The 17,568-nt window shown below is 35.1% G+C and overlaps 1 protein-coding gene across 3 annotated transcripts in view; it reads right to left on the bottom strand.

The window, feature by feature from the left end:
- The window catches only part of LOC109851510 (telomere length regulation protein TEL2 homolog), a 33,068-nt gene extending 15,982 nt beyond the window's left edge, over positions 1 to 17,086 (bottom strand). For all 3 annotated transcript variants that reach the window (XR_002249864.1, XR_002249865.1, XM_020421682.1), the window contains exons 1-7: positions 16,872 to 17,086; positions 16,755 to 16,783; positions 16,557 to 16,659; positions 16,238 to 16,412; positions 13,793 to 13,990; positions 10,779 to 10,936; positions 736 to 1,012 (exon numbers count right to left, since the gene is read on the bottom strand). Coding sequence is in view for 1 of the 3 variants with exons in the window: in XM_020421682.1 (XP_020277271.1) it covers positions 736 to 1,012; positions 10,779 to 10,936; positions 13,793 to 13,990; positions 16,238 to 16,412; positions 16,557 to 16,659; positions 16,755 to 16,783; positions 16,872 to 17,037 (1,106 nt within the window). In the remaining 2 variants the exon portion in view is untranslated. The remainder of the gene's footprint in view (positions 1 to 735; positions 1,013 to 10,778; positions 10,937 to 13,792; positions 13,991 to 16,237; positions 16,413 to 16,556; positions 16,660 to 16,754; positions 16,784 to 16,871) is intronic.

Raw genomic sequence — 17,568 nt, 5'->3', positions numbered from 1 at the left:
CACAGAAAAAGAATATTCGCGAAAAGAATCCCACAGGAATAAAGCGACAAAAGAACCCCTAAAAAGAAGTTGTATGGAAAAATACACAAAATAACATTTTTGCCCTCATATATATAAGCAAACAAGAACTATCATTTACATACCTCCTACAATCCTGGATTGATGCACTCCATTTGAAGACATGGACTACATTTTTCCCCATCCGTTTTATGGGAAAAAATACACAGAAAAAGGATATTCGTGAAAAAAATCCCACAAGAATAGAGAGACAAAAGAACCCCTAAAATTTAAAAGAACCAATAGAACTTGTATAAAAATTAAAAGAACCAATAGAACAAAATGAGGGGGTAAATTTAAAAGGATAGGGATATTTTTGTCAAAAAATCTTATTCCCCATAGATGATTAATCCCTAGACTGTAAAGGTGGGGGGTTGGGTGGGTTTATTGTAATCCCATTATTGGGTATTAACTAGTTCCTCATAAAAATTAGCCTAGAGCAGACAAAAACAAACATGAGCTAAAAATGTGGGCCCAGACTATTTTAAATTAATACCCTCACTATCCAAAAGACAAACACGACCTTAGTGTTATTCCATATCTCATGTTTTCACATGGATTCATGTCCAATAGTGTGATTGGAGCACCCTACTATTCACATTGAATTAGCAGAAAAGGTATAGCTGGAACAAAGTACACAACAGTTTTGGAAAATATTCAATAAAAATTTTGACTGACCTTGTTATTTTTTGATCCTTGAAAGTTTGATGAAATAATAACCACAGTATCCAATAAGCTTCAATATCATCTATGTTCTCTATTGCTAGCTGGCGTAGCAACTCTTCGCATAACCTTTCAATGGCATACTGGTCCTTTACTGATTCCATTAACCTTGACCACAAGTTGGAATTGGGTGTCGTATTAAATATATTAGAACATATGAAACCAGCATTTGTCGTTAAGCAGCTTCTAACATGACTCAATATCCTCGGAATCATTTCAACAACCAGAATATCTGAAAGCATAGTCTTAATATTAGTAGAGCACGAAAAAAGAAGCAACGTTTTGCAACAGACTTAGAATAATCATATGTAGTATGGTGCTTCTTATAATTTGCAAAATCCACTGCCAAGTTCTCATGAGGGGTTAGAAAGTATATATCAGATCCTTTTTCATTCTCAAACTAACTTGAATAAGCGCTAGCAATTTACTAAAAGCACTTAAAAAACCAAAGTAACAGGCATCATTATGGTCATTCCCAAGTAAAGTGACCTTCAAATGACATTCATTCAATTAGATGCACGAATCACATTGAATGATATAATCAAGTACTACTTACAAAAAGATTGGAGCCGTACCACAAGACAATTTCTTATAGTACTAACAAGAAATATTCCACTACCAGTTAGCCAAGCTATAATGAAGTCAAGTTACTCAAGCAATAAGAAGATAAACAATTCAAAACTTCAAAAGTTTTAGCTGAATTCCGATCACACTATCCAGTCTTCCACTATCCTACTACCTATCTTCCAACATCCGATACGCTACAGGTTGCGAAGTCAATGAAAACAATAAGGAGATCAAGCATATGCATCAACTTGTTTTAAATTTAAAGGTAACTTATCTTACAAGAAAAAGATAGAATCAACAGGTCTTAAGTAACAACTAGCTAATGAAGATGGTTTAGAAACTCAAGTTAGTTGTACCAAGTATAATATCAAAATATTGTTTTTATGAGTCAAGTATACCCATCAGCATAAATCAGCAGCCTTAGAAATTGATACTTTCTCGAGTGTAATTCTATAAATTCATATCCCTCTTTCATCCTTTCATTCTTCTTCCCTTTTCCTTTCCCTTTCCCTTCCACTCATTTGTCACATTTTATAATCTTGTGACATCTTATAATCTGGGAGCTATGTAGAATAGATACTTCTTCTAGAAACCATATATGTGTTGGACACATCAACACACATGTCAGACACCAACATATTTTGCACATTTCTCAAGCACGTATCACACACTTCTCAAAGGTGTGCTCAATTATATCTTCTTGTTTGATTTAGAACACTTGTCTTATGATACAAATCATACATTTCTTGAACTTATTGGTTAACTTTGTAATCATGAGCTATTTATCTCTTTCATTTATCTATCAAATACTATGCTTGGGAAGGAAACGGTACCCAAATATTAACAGGTAGAAAACTACCATTCTTAATAAAACTGTTACGTAACTCATTATTTTGCGTTATGTAACCTTTTGAAGTAACTCACATATGTCATAACTCTACATTATTGCAATATAACATTCGTTATTTCAGTAAAACTTACATTATTTCAATATAACATGCATTATTTCAATGTAACATGCATTATTTCAATGTAACTTGCGTTATTTCAATATAACTTATTATAAAGACTTGAGAGTATGTTTTCTAAAAATTTTAAGCAATTAAATAATTACATTTGAATTGATTGTTACTTTTTAGATAAAAATTTATGAATAAAACAAAAGAGATCTAGTCAAAATATAATTTCAATTTTCAAATAGCAGCGGAGCTAGGATTTTTTTTTTTTTTTTTTTTTTGGGGGGGGGGGGGGGGGGGGGGGGGGGGGAGGAGGGAAAACTAAGCATAATGTCCCTCTTGCCAGAAAGCTCAAGTCAGCGAACCACTCTCAGCAGTTTCTATACGCATACTCACTAGCTTGAGGACATGCAATAAAAGCATGCAGATACATCACACTTCTAAATCTAGGATACATATAACACAGATGCAACTATCATGTGCAATCAAAGAGAGATAAAATATGACATTGTATAACAAAACTAATTTCATATATGCAAGTAGGTGAAAGAAGAAAATGGAATATAAGCTTTACCAAACTACAGATTCTAATCGTTTTGAAGACATGACATATTGACAATATGCTATTAATTATACCATTAAATTTGCTTCAAACAATAATCAAGATTAAAAAATAAATTTAACGAAGACATTTATTTCTATAGCTTAGTTGAAAATATAAGTCATGGGGAGCTTAGTAGCAATTTCAATAATTTGAGGGACTATTTTCAAAATATTTAAGATTTAATGGACTAATATTGAAATAAAACCCTAAAGTTGTTACTACGCATCAAAGATTCAAATGTCTAATTCAGTGAATCACTATTGCAACTAATCATAATCACCAAGTCTAATACTATTGTAGAACACACGTCCTTTGATACCAGTATCCTAATGGCTCAAAATGCATCTAACATTCTATCTGAATGCAAGAGATTTAGTAGCAAAGAGAGTTGTTAGGTTGACAAGTGCCAATTTGCTAACACGATGAGCTTCTAGTCATAGAAAACAAAATCCCTAATAACTCCTAATAATTGGATAACATTAGCAAATCAAAGTTACAACAATATTTGCTCTAATCAATTGAAAATTAAACTGATAAGAATAAATATAGTATAAATAAAACTAGCAAAAATAGTTAAGGTTTTAACTTTCAAACTAACTTGTCAATCAATGATTGGATGAGGAATTAACAACTGTGAAGCAAGGATGAGGAATTAACAACTGTGAAGCAACAATAGTGAGGTTCTTGAGGGCTTTGAGAACTAAGAAGATGCGGATTGGAGGAATAAGTTTTTGGGAGAAGATTAGAACAAAGATGAATTTTGCTAATAAGAATTGCACGTTCTCGATGGGGGGTTCCACTTCTCTTTTTAGTAAATAAAATTTGTGTTGAGCTAAGTTGTTTTTGAGTTTGGATAGGGCCCACAGAAATATGCTACAAGTTTTAGGCTTGGACTTGGAACATAATTGACCCCTAACCCATTTGCACTCCTAACTTAGCTAGCTTTTCACACAATAAATATATGCATTAATTCTATACATATGAAATGGACTTATACTACACATAGAAATATAATTTCCAAAAGCCGGGGGCACGGCCACCCTTAGCCCCCACCTCTGCCAGTGTTTTCAACAAATAAATAGCAAATTACAATAGGAGTGGCTAATGTTCTAGTTAAAGTTTGGACGCTCTGCCAGTGTTTTTAACAAATAATTAGCAAATTACGATAAACGTGGCTAATGTTCTGGTTAGTGTTTGGATGTTGCATAATCGGCTCTAAACTTCGCAACAAGAGAGAACCCTAATGTTTTTTTAATAATGGAGTGTAGAAAGAACAAAACAAGAGGGAGGGAGGGAGGGAGAGATGCACTGATCATTGCAATTTACTTTTTTATATTTTTCCTATTTTCTTCTTTTACCAGCAGTATTACATTAAACGCTGAGTGTTTCTAGCCGTCGAACCCGGCGCCCAGCGTCTAGATGCCTACGCAGGCGCCTAAGCAATTTTTGGGTTTTTTATTATTATTTTTATTGTGATCTTCAAGTATAAATATATATATACATACTCAATTAAAGATGCATAAATACTAAATACCAACACATATGCTATCCAGCAAAAACAAAGATAAGGATCTAATAAAATTTCTAGCTTGAAAATGAAGTTTAAAGGATAAAGGTCTGGTCGTTAAATTTTCTAGAATGGATAAGAGTCTGGTCATTAAAGGGTTGATGTCAGGGACAAAGACAATTAAAACATTGAGTTGCAAATACAACATCTGTATTATTGAGTTAATCACTTATTAACCTTTTTAATAGCACTAACAAGTTACATTCTTGATGTTCAAACAAATTAAATAAAGCCCAATTAACAATTACCATAAGAAATTGAAACAAATATGATATACTAATCTGAGCTCATTGTATCATTCCCTTAATTTGTAAGAAAGAAAAATTAGCAGAGCATCAGCTTTGACAGCTTTGACTAAAATAAAAAAAGAAGAGAAAAGAAGAAAAGAAGAAAAGGAAACCAAAACTTGTTCCCTTCAAGAGCTTCAACAAGAGGGATTTGAGGTGGCTTCGATAGCTTTGACGAGAGGATTTGAGGGGGCTTCGGCAGCAACGATGTGAGGGATTTGAGGGGGCTTCGACGGCTTCAATAGGAGAGCTCGGAGGGGGCTTCGACAGCTACAGAGCAGAGAGCTCAGAGGGGGCTTCGACTGCTTCAGAGCAGGGAGAAAATCACAGGGATTTGAGGGGATTGACGACTTTGAAAGAACTTAGAAGATTAGGGTTTGGTTATTTTATCAATTGTAGTTGGGTTTTGGCTGAAATTGGGTTTGGTTTTGGATAATAGGATTTGGTTTAAATAAAAACGTTGTTTGGGTTTTTACTTTTTGGTTGGACAAAAAAATGGATCCAATGGGTTTTTTCCCTTGAAAAGCTAGACGGACCGCTTAATTGGCCTGCCCAGTTCTAAGCGCCCACTTAGGCGCTCCTAACGCCTAAGATTGGCCTCTCAAGGGTTTTTAACATGGCCTGAGCACCGCCCGCCTAGGCGGGCGCCCATACCGTTTTTTAGAACACTGTATGTTTACTAGACTACCCCTCTCTTTCTAAATGAGTATCATCTCATTCGATGAGATCCTAATCCATCAAACTAATCTAATGGTTAAAAACTTAGGTTGATAAGAGCTTTTATCCACTTAAGTGGATTGTATCTCAAATATAAACACACATGTATACATGTATTATACACACATATATGGGGCTATACCAGTGTTTTCAACAAATAATTAGCAAATTACGATAGAAGTGGCTAATGTTCTGGTTAGGGGTTGGACGCTATGCCAGTGTTTTCAACAAATAATTAGCAAATAATGATAGGAATGGCTAATATTCTGGTTAGGGTTTGGATGTTGCATGAGCTGCTCTAGACTTCGTAACAAGAGAGAACCCCAATGTTTTTTTTATAATGGAGTATAGAAAGAACAAAACAAGAGAGAGAGGGAGGGAGAGATACACGGATCATTGCAATTTACTTTTTTCTGTTTTTCCTTTTTTTTTACGAGACTACCTATCTCTCCCTAAATGAGTATCATCTCATTCGATAATATCCTAACCCATCAAACCAATCTAATGGTTAAAAACTTAGGTGGATAAGAGCTTCCATCCACTTAAGTGGATTGTAGCTCAAATACACATACACACATGTATACATGTGTTATACACACACATATATGGCTTCATTCATGTCTCAACGCACCCTTAGTTTACTTTTTAAGTATTGTCATGGCTCATGTGCATGCTCATAGTGGACCTAATATCCAACGTCCATGCTTAACAATCTAGAGATTAATGAAGTGCAAACAATAATAACAAGAAGATCAAGAATGTTTACAAGAAAAACTTGGAGAAATACAATTTCGAATGACGAGATAAACTTCCTCTCCACTTGGTCATCCATCTTGCACTCAAGCTGCTTACTCATTCACCGAAATTTTACAAGAGATGAGGTATAGGGTAGTCCTAAACTCTATAATCAGCTGAATATGATCAAACACTCATCTACACATTGGACTTTGAGCTAAGATAAGACTCCATACATACTATCAATGTTTTAAAAAGTAGACGTCTGGCCCGCCTAGGTCTTGAGAGTGCCTATGAGGGCATGAGCCACTTACGCGAAATGCACCGCTTAGGTCTTGGTAGTGATTTCCTCCATTGTCACATCCACAACCTCCAACCTTTACCAAAACCTCATCCACCACCACCTAAATAAAAAAAATCCTCCTAGGCCTCGCCTACGTGCCTAGGCGCCTATGCAGTGCTTACCACTTTATGTAACTTTGTCGACCAATAATTATATATGCATGCAAAATACAGGCATGGCTCGAAGAATCTCCACAACATCACCTTACAATTTGAAATAAGTCATGACAAAAAAATTGGTGAATTCTACAAGCATTCCTTATTTCACAAACATACACAACATAGACCATGGACAAATTTTCATCGATACTACAAATTATATCAAAGGAGACAAAGGAACAAAATAGAAAACCGGTTGTTATATTGAGTTGGTAAACCTATTACATCATACAAATGCACAATGAAAGTTCCAAGACTAAATCACAAAGCACCTTGTAGCTAATACTCGATGCAAGAGTCACCTTGTAGCTAATACTCGATGCAAGAGTTCTGAAAGGAAAATTGTAGGGAATTACAACGAATATTCTGTTTAAAATCATGGTATTAAAGGGAGAGGGATCCAAAGGCAATTTCATCTAGTATAGAAGAACCAAGAACCGATAAAGGCAGTGTGAAGGAAGATAGCACAAGAGATGTGTCACTCCCAGGCTTAGGTCACGCAAAGGGACCAAGACCAGGCCCAATTAGCACAGCTACAAAGATGAATTCAAAAACATACTATAATTCAGCTCAAAAAATACTATAATTCAGCTCACAGAGAGGATTACGCATTTGTGCTGATCTACAAACTCCTTCAGCGAACCTCTAGTATCTAAAGACACTAGAATATTACGCAGAAAACAATGATTAGAAAGAAAGCTATGTACTCTCCAAAAATAGACACCATCATGTTAACAGTGACAAAGCCTATTCTAGTGTAACAAGATTCTCAAGTTGCATACAAAACTCGAAAAGGACTAACTTGGTATTTGAAATGATAAGCAAGGAGGTGACAAGAACACGGCAATGAACAAAGATCTTAAGTTGAGGGAATGATCTTCCAAAAACTAGATAGGTTGGTTATTCAAGGAGACTAGTGGTCTCTCAAGCCAAATATCACTAACAACCATCACGCAGAAGAGCTGAAGAAATCTGCATCGCAAAATGCACTCAGATGTAGGAAAAAAGAGGGAAAGCAATCAAAGAAACCCAAAGTGATCAGATCCACCAGGAAGGTAGTTGGAGAAAGGAGAAACAATGAAGGTGGACAATATAAACAAGTAGAGGAAGCCCTTAAAACTTGAATGCCTAGCATCCCCCAAGGCAAAGGAAATATTTAAGTCTTCAATGAGATAAGGGCATTCCAGGAGGGCCAGGAATAGAGACTATGGTGCATCAACCTATTACTCAAAGAGATGGCAAGTATGAAATGTGTTAGTTTGTGACGCCCAACTAAATAGCCCCACATTGAACGTCTACAAAGATGTGGAAGTGTTTATAATGTGATCCTTAGGAACCAAAATAGCAACATATGCTAGCATTTACGGCAGTGGATCAAGCCAACAACGTGTTGCACTCAGTGAGTCTCATGGTGTATACTACACAGACGGGCTAACGGGCCCAAGGAATGACACATGGTATCACCAAGGTTTTAAATATCAGTTATCGGAGATTTATCGGATGGCCAAAATCCTTATCGGATAGTGAAAATCGGGGATGAGTAGTATTTATCGGAGTGATATACCGTATGATGTATATATATAATATAATGCCCCAAATTATAATCTAACCATACTCTCATCTTTTATTCTCTCAACCTTCACTCAATAACCAGAGAAAACCCCAACTAGATAGTGAATATTACCTATTGCTACAACTTCAGAAGTTGTATTGAATGTGTGGTGTCGATGGGGAGTCCAAATCAAACTGTTGAAGTCAAATTTGATGATGACGTCGATGGAGAGAACTCGGCATCGATGTAGAGCTCAGCACCGGCCAACGTCGTCGAGTCAATCAGTTGATGATAACATCGCTAGAGAGAGCTTAGTGTCGGTCAAAGTCGTTGAGTTGATGAAGTTGACGTCGATGAGAGAGCAGCGTCAAATGGTTGAAGTCGATAGCGTTGAGGTCAGTGGAGTCCGAAGAGGAACGGAGATCAGAGAATTAATGCAGTGAGCACAACCGAACAAATGATGGGAGAGAGAACAGAGGATTAGGGCTACAAAATAAGGTCTAAGTTTTATTGTAAAGAACGAGTCGGGTCAGGTTTCAAGTTCACTAAAAAACTATTCATTACCCAAAATCACAACCCAATAGTATGGCGCGATAATTCTGATTTTTAGAGCCGCTAATATCAACCAATAATCAGCTTTATCACCGCATTATGGCCGATAAACTCCAAAAAACAATAACCGATTTAGATTCTAACTTATCCTATAAAAAAGCACCCAAAACTGATATCTCGGGGATAATATCGGATTATCGGCTGATATTTAAAACCTTGGGTATCACAGCAACTAGCCAGTCAAAAAGTGTGAAACTAAGTGCTATGCGGGACTAAATGCTAGTGGACATCTATAAAGATGCAGAAGTGTTTATAATGTGATCCTTTGTAGCCAAGTAGCAACATATGCTAATATATTTTGGCAGTGTATCAACCAATAGTGTGATGCACTCAGCGAGTCTCAGAGCGTATACTGCACCAACGGGCAAGCGGACCCGAGGCATGACACATGGTATCACAATAGTTAGTCCGTCAGAAATATAAAACTAAGTGCTATGTGGGACAAAGTACTATATCGCATGAGCATAGTGGGAGCCACCTCTAGAGTTCACACCACTCGCTGGGGACACTAGGTTGGACCAATTACCATGTTATGCTGAGGACGTCGCAAATTTGAGGTAGGGTGATTGTGACACCCCACTATGAAGTCTCACATCGAACATCTACAAAGATGTGGAAGTGTTTGTAACATGATCCTTAGGAGCCAAGTAGCAATATATGCTAGCATTTTTGGTAGTGGATCAAACCAACGTATTGCACTCAATGAGTCTCATGGCTCACACCACGTCAACGGGCTTGCGGACCCAGGGCGTGATATAGTTCATATCTGAACATTGTCTAATTCATATATGGTGAATCAGTAAAGGAGAGAATTTTATTTCAAGATCTCCAGCAGCCAGAAATATAATTCATCCACATATTCACAAACGGAGTAACATTCTCATGAAATGTGGTATTGCAGAGCTGGCGGGAATCAAATATTTCCAGAGCTGATAGGAATCAAATATTTCCAGCAAGGTCGAGTTATTTATGCTGAACATGGGAATTTGAATCAGGATCTTAGATTCCTGAACAGATTCCTGACTATCAAAACATTGTACTGCAAATCCTATTCAGCATAACATGGTAAAACGATACAACCTTGGTCAAAATGATTCAAACCATTGATGCTCTTATATATACTCTACACAAAATCATAATAAAAAAAACAAAAGACCTATATGAAGGCACAATTTATGGTGAACCTTAGAAATAGAATTTATGAATCTACAGGGGCATTACTAGAGTTGTGTCGTAATGCTCATTTATTAGTGGCATGTGCTATTATATAATGATAATTGATCGATAATTTAGGGACTGTGTGAGAGTTAACGGACCATTTTAATTGTAGTATCTAGTAAGTAAAGCTATGCTATACCTACAAAATATAACAATAACATGACAAAGGTATATCTCACATCGTATAGAAATGCAATAATGTATTTTATCATGATAGAAAATTTTATAATAAGAATATTATACAAAATTTGGGCAGAGAGGCTTCCATTAGAAGTTCACACTGAGACTGTAGAAATGCAGAAGCTTATAGCAGCACGGGGAAGGCTAAAGTAAGACCACATACACACTGTGGACCGTATTTAGAGGCTGAGACAAGAGTTAGGATGGATCTATAGAATCAAATAACAAATGTGCAGTTCTTAACTAATTATTCTCCAAATTCATAAAATAAATAAAGTGAGAGACATCAATCACATAAAATATGAGAAACAAGTTCAAAATTACTATTGATTTGCTAGAGTATTTGTCAGGCATTTACCATCAAATTGTAGTTGTTGGAAAAGTGATTTGCAGCTTGCAGAAGTGCCATCACGTTTGTGATGAATTTACAATGTCTTTGTACAGTTATAAAATATTACTTGAAATTAGCTAAATTAGCTTAATCGTTAGAGAATTCCCTCACCTGCACAGCCACGCCTAGAGATCCGTGAAAATGTTTCTCCAACAAATAAAAAAGATCCATCTTGAATAGTTATATTTGAGTCACTTGCAACAATAACTCCAGGAACAACTTCTTCTAGACCAACCAGGAGTTGAATGGCAACTTGGCGAAAGAATAAACTGAACAATTTTATCAAGGTTAAGCGCAATAACACTAGTGTAAAAAAATCACAAGAGATAAGCATTCAATAACAAGTATTTTTGCTATTTGAATAAATGGATGCAGAAGTTTAACCTATGTATGTAACCCTCACAGAAGTAAAACTAAAGTATGGTATATGACCTTATTTACTAAATTATTATATATGACCTTATTGTATTTCATTTACTATTTTAAAATATATCAAGAGAAGGAAGAAATAAGAGAACTATTTGGGAATACAGAGATCATAACGTAAATTGAACATGAGCTCTGTATTAGAGCAGATCACGTATAGTAAGTCTTTTTCAGATTTCACTAAAACTTCAAAATAAGAAATAATGAAACTCAATACATGTAAAGTATGAAGTGTAATGATTAAGCATTCAAGCACACAAGATTTGCACGTGTCAACAAAATGGAAATATAATACAATTTTCTTAACCAAAACCATGTTACCATGAGCATGCAAAATTATGAGCATCTTATATTAGAGACAATCTAAACCTCAAGCACTACAAATTCAAAGCTCATGTCCATTAAAAAGAGATTGAAATATGAAAATAGAAAAATAAGCTTCCTCTCACGAACATATAGCATATATCATCTTCCATGTCATCGTAAAATCAGTAAGGAAAGTTCCTTCCTCTTGACCCACCTATACACTTTCTTTAAGACCATATTTGGTTTGAAAGGAAATGAAGGAAAATAAACGAAAAAGAAAAAAGGTTTCTGCTGTTTGGTATGGAGGAAAGGTAAAGAAGAAAATGAAAGCAAGATTTGAGCATGAGTTGCTCTGATACCATCTCAAAGACCCTACTACTACACCAAAACTCCAAAATTATCATGATGATTGAGGGTTATATTTTTATATTCTAAAGTAGTAGCAAACAAAGAAGTTGATAGGGGAGAGAAGAAACATGATTAAGAGAAAGAAAAAGAATTTAGGAAGACATCAGCCTGCTTTTCCTTAAATCTTTTTTTTAATGTAGAAAATGCCTAATTTTCATTATCATATTGGTATTCACATAATCCTCATCCTAACAAGGGATGTATAATTAAAGGTTCAAGGAAAATAAATTGCACAAGGGTCACTTGTATTTTGAGGCAATCCTTAGGAGATGTGTGTAAGTTCCCTATTCGGCACCCATCTCACTGGTCCTCCCAGTAAGTGCTTGCCTCATTAAAAAAAGTAACCCAGACCAAGTATCAAGACAACAGATTGGCATCTCAAATTGCAAAGCTGGCCGATGCTCTAAGCTCCAACCATTTAAGACACTAAAGAATTCTCTAGTCTATGTAAAATATAACCTTGACTCCAAGATAACGAAAGAATGAGGAGCTAAGCAAAGCCTTTGTGCACTAAAGGGACTCAATGACTAATAAATTATTTAATTAGGAGGGTCCAACTCCACTTTTTGCTGCAGCAATAATTAACATTGATGAGTTCATCGAAAAGGAAAGGAGGATGAATGGGATACAAGAAAATCATAGAGAGGCCATGCTTCATTACCATATTAGTCTTTGACATCTTCATTTATGCTATGACTAATACTTTTCATTGAAAATGTACGAAGAAAGCTTGTGAGCACCAGAAGACAAGGAAAAGTATGCACCCAATGTTTTAAATATCGGTCAATAAACCGATATTATCGGCAATTTATCGGTTTTGGGGGACTTCCGCTATGATAAGTTCGATTCCAAATCAGTTATCGTTTTTGGATGTTTATTGCCGATAATGCAACGATAAAATGAGTTATCGGCCAATATTGTCCGCCCAAAAATCAAAATTATCGACCTTTGGTTTGAATTTTGATTTTGGGCAACGGGCATCTATTCAATGCACTTTAAACCCGACCCGACCCCAATTTTTACCATTGGTTAGTGATTCTAAGCATACTTATTTATATTTTGGTATATTTATATTTTCATCATTAAGTATGGTTAGATTACATTTTAGAATATTATATTATATATATCACTATCAGATAATGTCACTCTGATAAATACCACTTATCCTAGATATATCCCCGACATCCGGTATCCGATATAGATTTTAACTGTTTGATAAATCCACGATAACCGATATTTAAAATGTTGCCTGCACCACATGCTTATTCCTAAGATGACATAGAAAATATGCTACAAATCAATGAGAATACTTATTTTTGGTATGCTTATGGTTTTAATTGATTATATTTGCATTTTCTTGTCTTGTATTTCCCATCTTCATCACATTGAATCCTTATTTTTTATACTTTATACATATTAAGCTCGATTCATGTTTCCTATTTTTATAATTTATACAAAGGTAGAAAGCATCATATGTTCCATTGACCTAGTGATGCAACCAAACCTTTTATGAAGTGCTGTACATTCTTCATGCAGATATTACGCCTACCAGGATAGCACATGCTTGAGTAATCCAATTGTTTGGGCTAGACTAAACATGTATAAGAGTAATCACCTTTTTTATCATCAAATAAGCCATCATAAAATTTCAATTCAAATTATCATAAGTTATTGAAAGTGACATACTCTTATACATCAATCAATACAAAACAAGCATCTACAATACAAAACTATAGCAGATCCCAAAAGAATATAAAATTGATAAATCAATATAAATCTGCTCGACCTTTTGATATATGCAAATCCTCAATCTGTTAATCTCAGGATTTAAATAAGATAAATTTATCAGACAATATGCAATAGTGTACAGAAATTAAGTAATAGCATTGAATAGATCATTAAACTACAAGTCAGCAGTCATGTGTTATTAATCCTAAAAGAATTTTTTAGTTATGCATAGAGAGGCCAGGGTGAATGAAGGATACTGTGATGAAAGAGCAGATGAGGCATCTGGCCTTGCTTTGTCCGGAATGGATGCAAGGAGTTGGGCAACCCTGCATATGGTTTTCATTTTGTCTGGTTTATGTATTTCATAAACATGCTCCATATTTCTTAACATAAAATTGAATTCTCCAACCATATGACGAACTCCTTCATTTTTTAGAAGACATAGTATCAATAACCTGCAAAGAACGAGGGGTCCAAAATATCATCAGGAAATAAAACAAACTCAAATGAATAGATAAAATACATACAACTGGTTATTCAAACTTCTATACTTTAACACATTAACATCAAAACTAGACAAATGACTTTATCTCAACAACATGTGTAATTTCAATTTAATATATTTATATGTTCTATTAAAGGAAACATGCAAATATGCAATTCCAATGATGGCTAAAAAGTCATTCTGCCAAATAATCTAGTATGCAAACAAAAAAATTATGCTGAGGTAAAATATTATTTATTCATTTTAAAACTAATAGCTATAGATATTCAATAATTAGTAACAACTAAATAAAGAGTACAGTACAAAAATACCTATGCTAGAAATTTAACAAGGAGTTGAGTGGAACTCTAAGATAACACTTGAAAGCTTAGGGAAGACTTTGTGCTAAGTATTTGTGTGCCTCTTGCAGTTTTTGAGATTTCAATTTGTTTATATGTAATATTATAAATACATCTAGGCTCTAGGCTCACACACATGCCCACATGCAGGCGCGCCCACACAAACATACAACATGCACGCGCACATAGAGTGATAGGTGTGTGCACGCGCACACTCACACATATATAAGTTGCATGTGATATACCCTACATTCTGATAAATCAACCTTCATACTTAACAGAGATGTTCTAGATTTAGAGGATCTGAGGTATATCACTAATGATTCAAGAAATGAGTCATTTCCTGCTCGTCTAGGCATAGAGATGTCATGATATATCTAGGTAAGCCAGTTATTCTTAGTATGATGATTAGTAGCATGATACTTCATTGGAGTTCGAATAAGATGTGAGTTTATATAGGCTAAATGGTGCTTAAATACCCTATTGTTTCACCACATTTACACTTAAATACCCTAGGTTGCAACAAGTAGCACTTTAATATCTTAAGTTGTAAAAAAAATAGCTTAAGTTGTAAAAATATTGGCACATTAGTACCTTATGTTAGTTGCACATGTGATTAGCACATCCACAACTAAAGAATGTATAAAAATATAGGTACCTTGGTACCTTTTTTTAGTTGCACATTTTTGTAACTGTATTGACCCCATTTATTGTCATATTTACCATTATACATACCCTTCACCTTTTTATTTATTTATATGGAGTGGCATTTTTGTCATAACGGATTTTTAACAGTGTTTATCATATTCCAACGGTGGACAACTTTGGGTATTAATGTGCTAATTTTTATAACTTAGGGTATTTAAGTGTAAAGGTGATGAAGCAATAATGTATTTAAGTGCCATTTAGCCGTTTATATATACTGGCGCCCATGTATTGCATGTATATTAATGAAACATACAGTATAAATGTATGAAAGCTTCAATGCTTATCAATGTGTCCCATCATGAGGGTGTATATCTACAAAAGTTGAGTGGGGAGCGCGACCACAGGTGGCTAAATTGTCGCGATACCAAATCAATCACTGTGTGAAAGTGTAGATTTGCATATGACTAGCTTATCTTAATATCCTTGACTTTGCAATATTTCAGGCTTGACCCAAGAGAACCCAGGATATATCCTATATACCTGATTTGTTGATTTTAAAAACATAAATTACTTGATGACTCTAACTCGCTTATTGAGTTTTGAGGTCATCCTGTGTATATTACATGTTTAATCTAGTAGGTCCAAGCATTACTCTAGGTGCATCGATAAGGATGGACAATCGTTCAGAGCATATTTTGGGCTTGTTATAAACCTATTTTTGGAATTTCAATTGTGAATATTTTAGGTAACTTAGTGCTATTGAGATGTATAATGCATAATATAGCTGGCCTTGGGGTTGTAACCTTGCTCTAGAGGATCAAGATGAGTTAGTTTTGGGATATTATGGCTATGGAGATAAGAGTGTAAATATGAGCAATGATGGTTATATATAGTGCGGTTACAGTATAGTTGTGAATATGCATACTGAAAATATTATTGTGGTTCCTATATATGTGCACCTTGTTGAGAGGTTAAAAAGGGAATAGTTACTCTTTAGATAGGTCTTATAGTTTCCTTGATTTTTTTTTTTGGTGATTGATTGTCATGAATATTTATTTTAGATATAAAACTGGGGTGTGATGCTCCTGTTGTTTCTTCTTAATATAATAATAAAGATGGGCGCCCAACTTATCAGCATCCGAATCAAATATGCATATCAACAGATAAGAAAGAAACAATCTTTATCTTATAGAATAAAGTAAGTGAAACACCTTTCAACATTTGAGCAAATAGCCTTATAGTCGGACTCGCCAACAGCTCCATTTCGAGCTAATGCAGGCACTAGAGCTTGAATGGTTTCATGTGACGGCCCTTGAACCAAAAATGAATCATACACTTGCTTCTTAGCTGAGACTGGAAACTTAGGTAGCCAATTAGAAGCAACATCTGCAAACAATAACTGCCATTAATATAAGACCATTAAAACACAAAATATCTTTCTGACTGTTTACAGTAAATAAATAAATCATAGAAACCAGCTGTGTTTCTTTATAATAAAAAAATCCAAAGAGAACAATTTGCAGATCTTACTGTATATCAATATCTTAGCCATTGCCGGAAACCCAGCTCCATGATAGAAACCAAGCCACAATTCACCTCTTTCTTCATTTGTCGGAATCGCAGCATCTAAAACCTAACCAGAGTTTTTTTAAAGAACTTTTAGAAGTTTGAACAACTGATACAACAAAAACAAGGAAAATAGGGGGTTTTCAAAGTCAAAAACTACACCTGCGCTCTATAACACTCATCAACATAGCCTGAAAGCAAAAGGCAAAGGAATCGCTTTAGATATCAAGACACCCTGAAATTTGATATAAAAACAAGGGTGAAAATAGAGAGGATTACTAGCTATTGTAGATGAATCGACGGGAAAGAGACGGATTGCTAAGCGGTGAAGAGCGCAGATGACTTCGTCGACGTGGTTTGCGGCATCGATTGAACAAGAAACTTCTCCAACTTGGGAAAGGATTAGAGTTTCAAGCTCTCTTTCGATCTTCTTCTCTTTCTCCATCGTCGCGCTTGTCTTTCTGGGGCCTTCGTGATCATCCACAAGGGATTAGAAAATGAAAGAAGGGTTTTTCAGTATTAGTCCCTAAAAATATTTTTGAATTAACCCCTATAAATTGGGTTGCCTTATAACACTTTCAATGATTTGAGGGGCTAATCTAGAAATATGAAAGACTTACCAACTATCTAAAAAACCTTGTTTCTTTCCACTTTTGAAAGAGTAAATTACACTATACCCCCATGAATATTCAGTGTTTTGCAATAAATCTCTACGAACTTTCAAAATCACACGAAACCTAATAACTTTTTCATGTTGTACAAAACCCCAAATAACTTTTCTATAATGCAAAAAGCCCCCAATAGCTCTCTTTATTTTACAAATAACCTTCATAAATTAGCGCCAAAAATGGCATGAAAATGCATTTTGAAATCTACTGGGGGGTTTGGTGTAATTTAACCCAACTATATTGGGGTTTTTTTGTAAAAGTTATTTGGGTTTAGTGTGACATTGGAAGTCCCTAGGGAGTTGCTACTA

The sequence above is a fragment of the Asparagus officinalis genome, chromosome 8 (genome assembly GCF_001876935.1).
Source record: "Asparagus officinalis chromosome 8, Aspof.V1, whole genome shotgun sequence".
In the NCBI taxonomy this organism is placed as follows: domain Eukaryota; kingdom Viridiplantae; phylum Streptophyta; class Magnoliopsida; order Asparagales; family Asparagaceae; genus Asparagus; species Asparagus officinalis.
The sequence above is the reverse complement of the archived record's forward strand: the minus strand, read 5'-3'. Positions and strand labels throughout refer to the sequence as shown.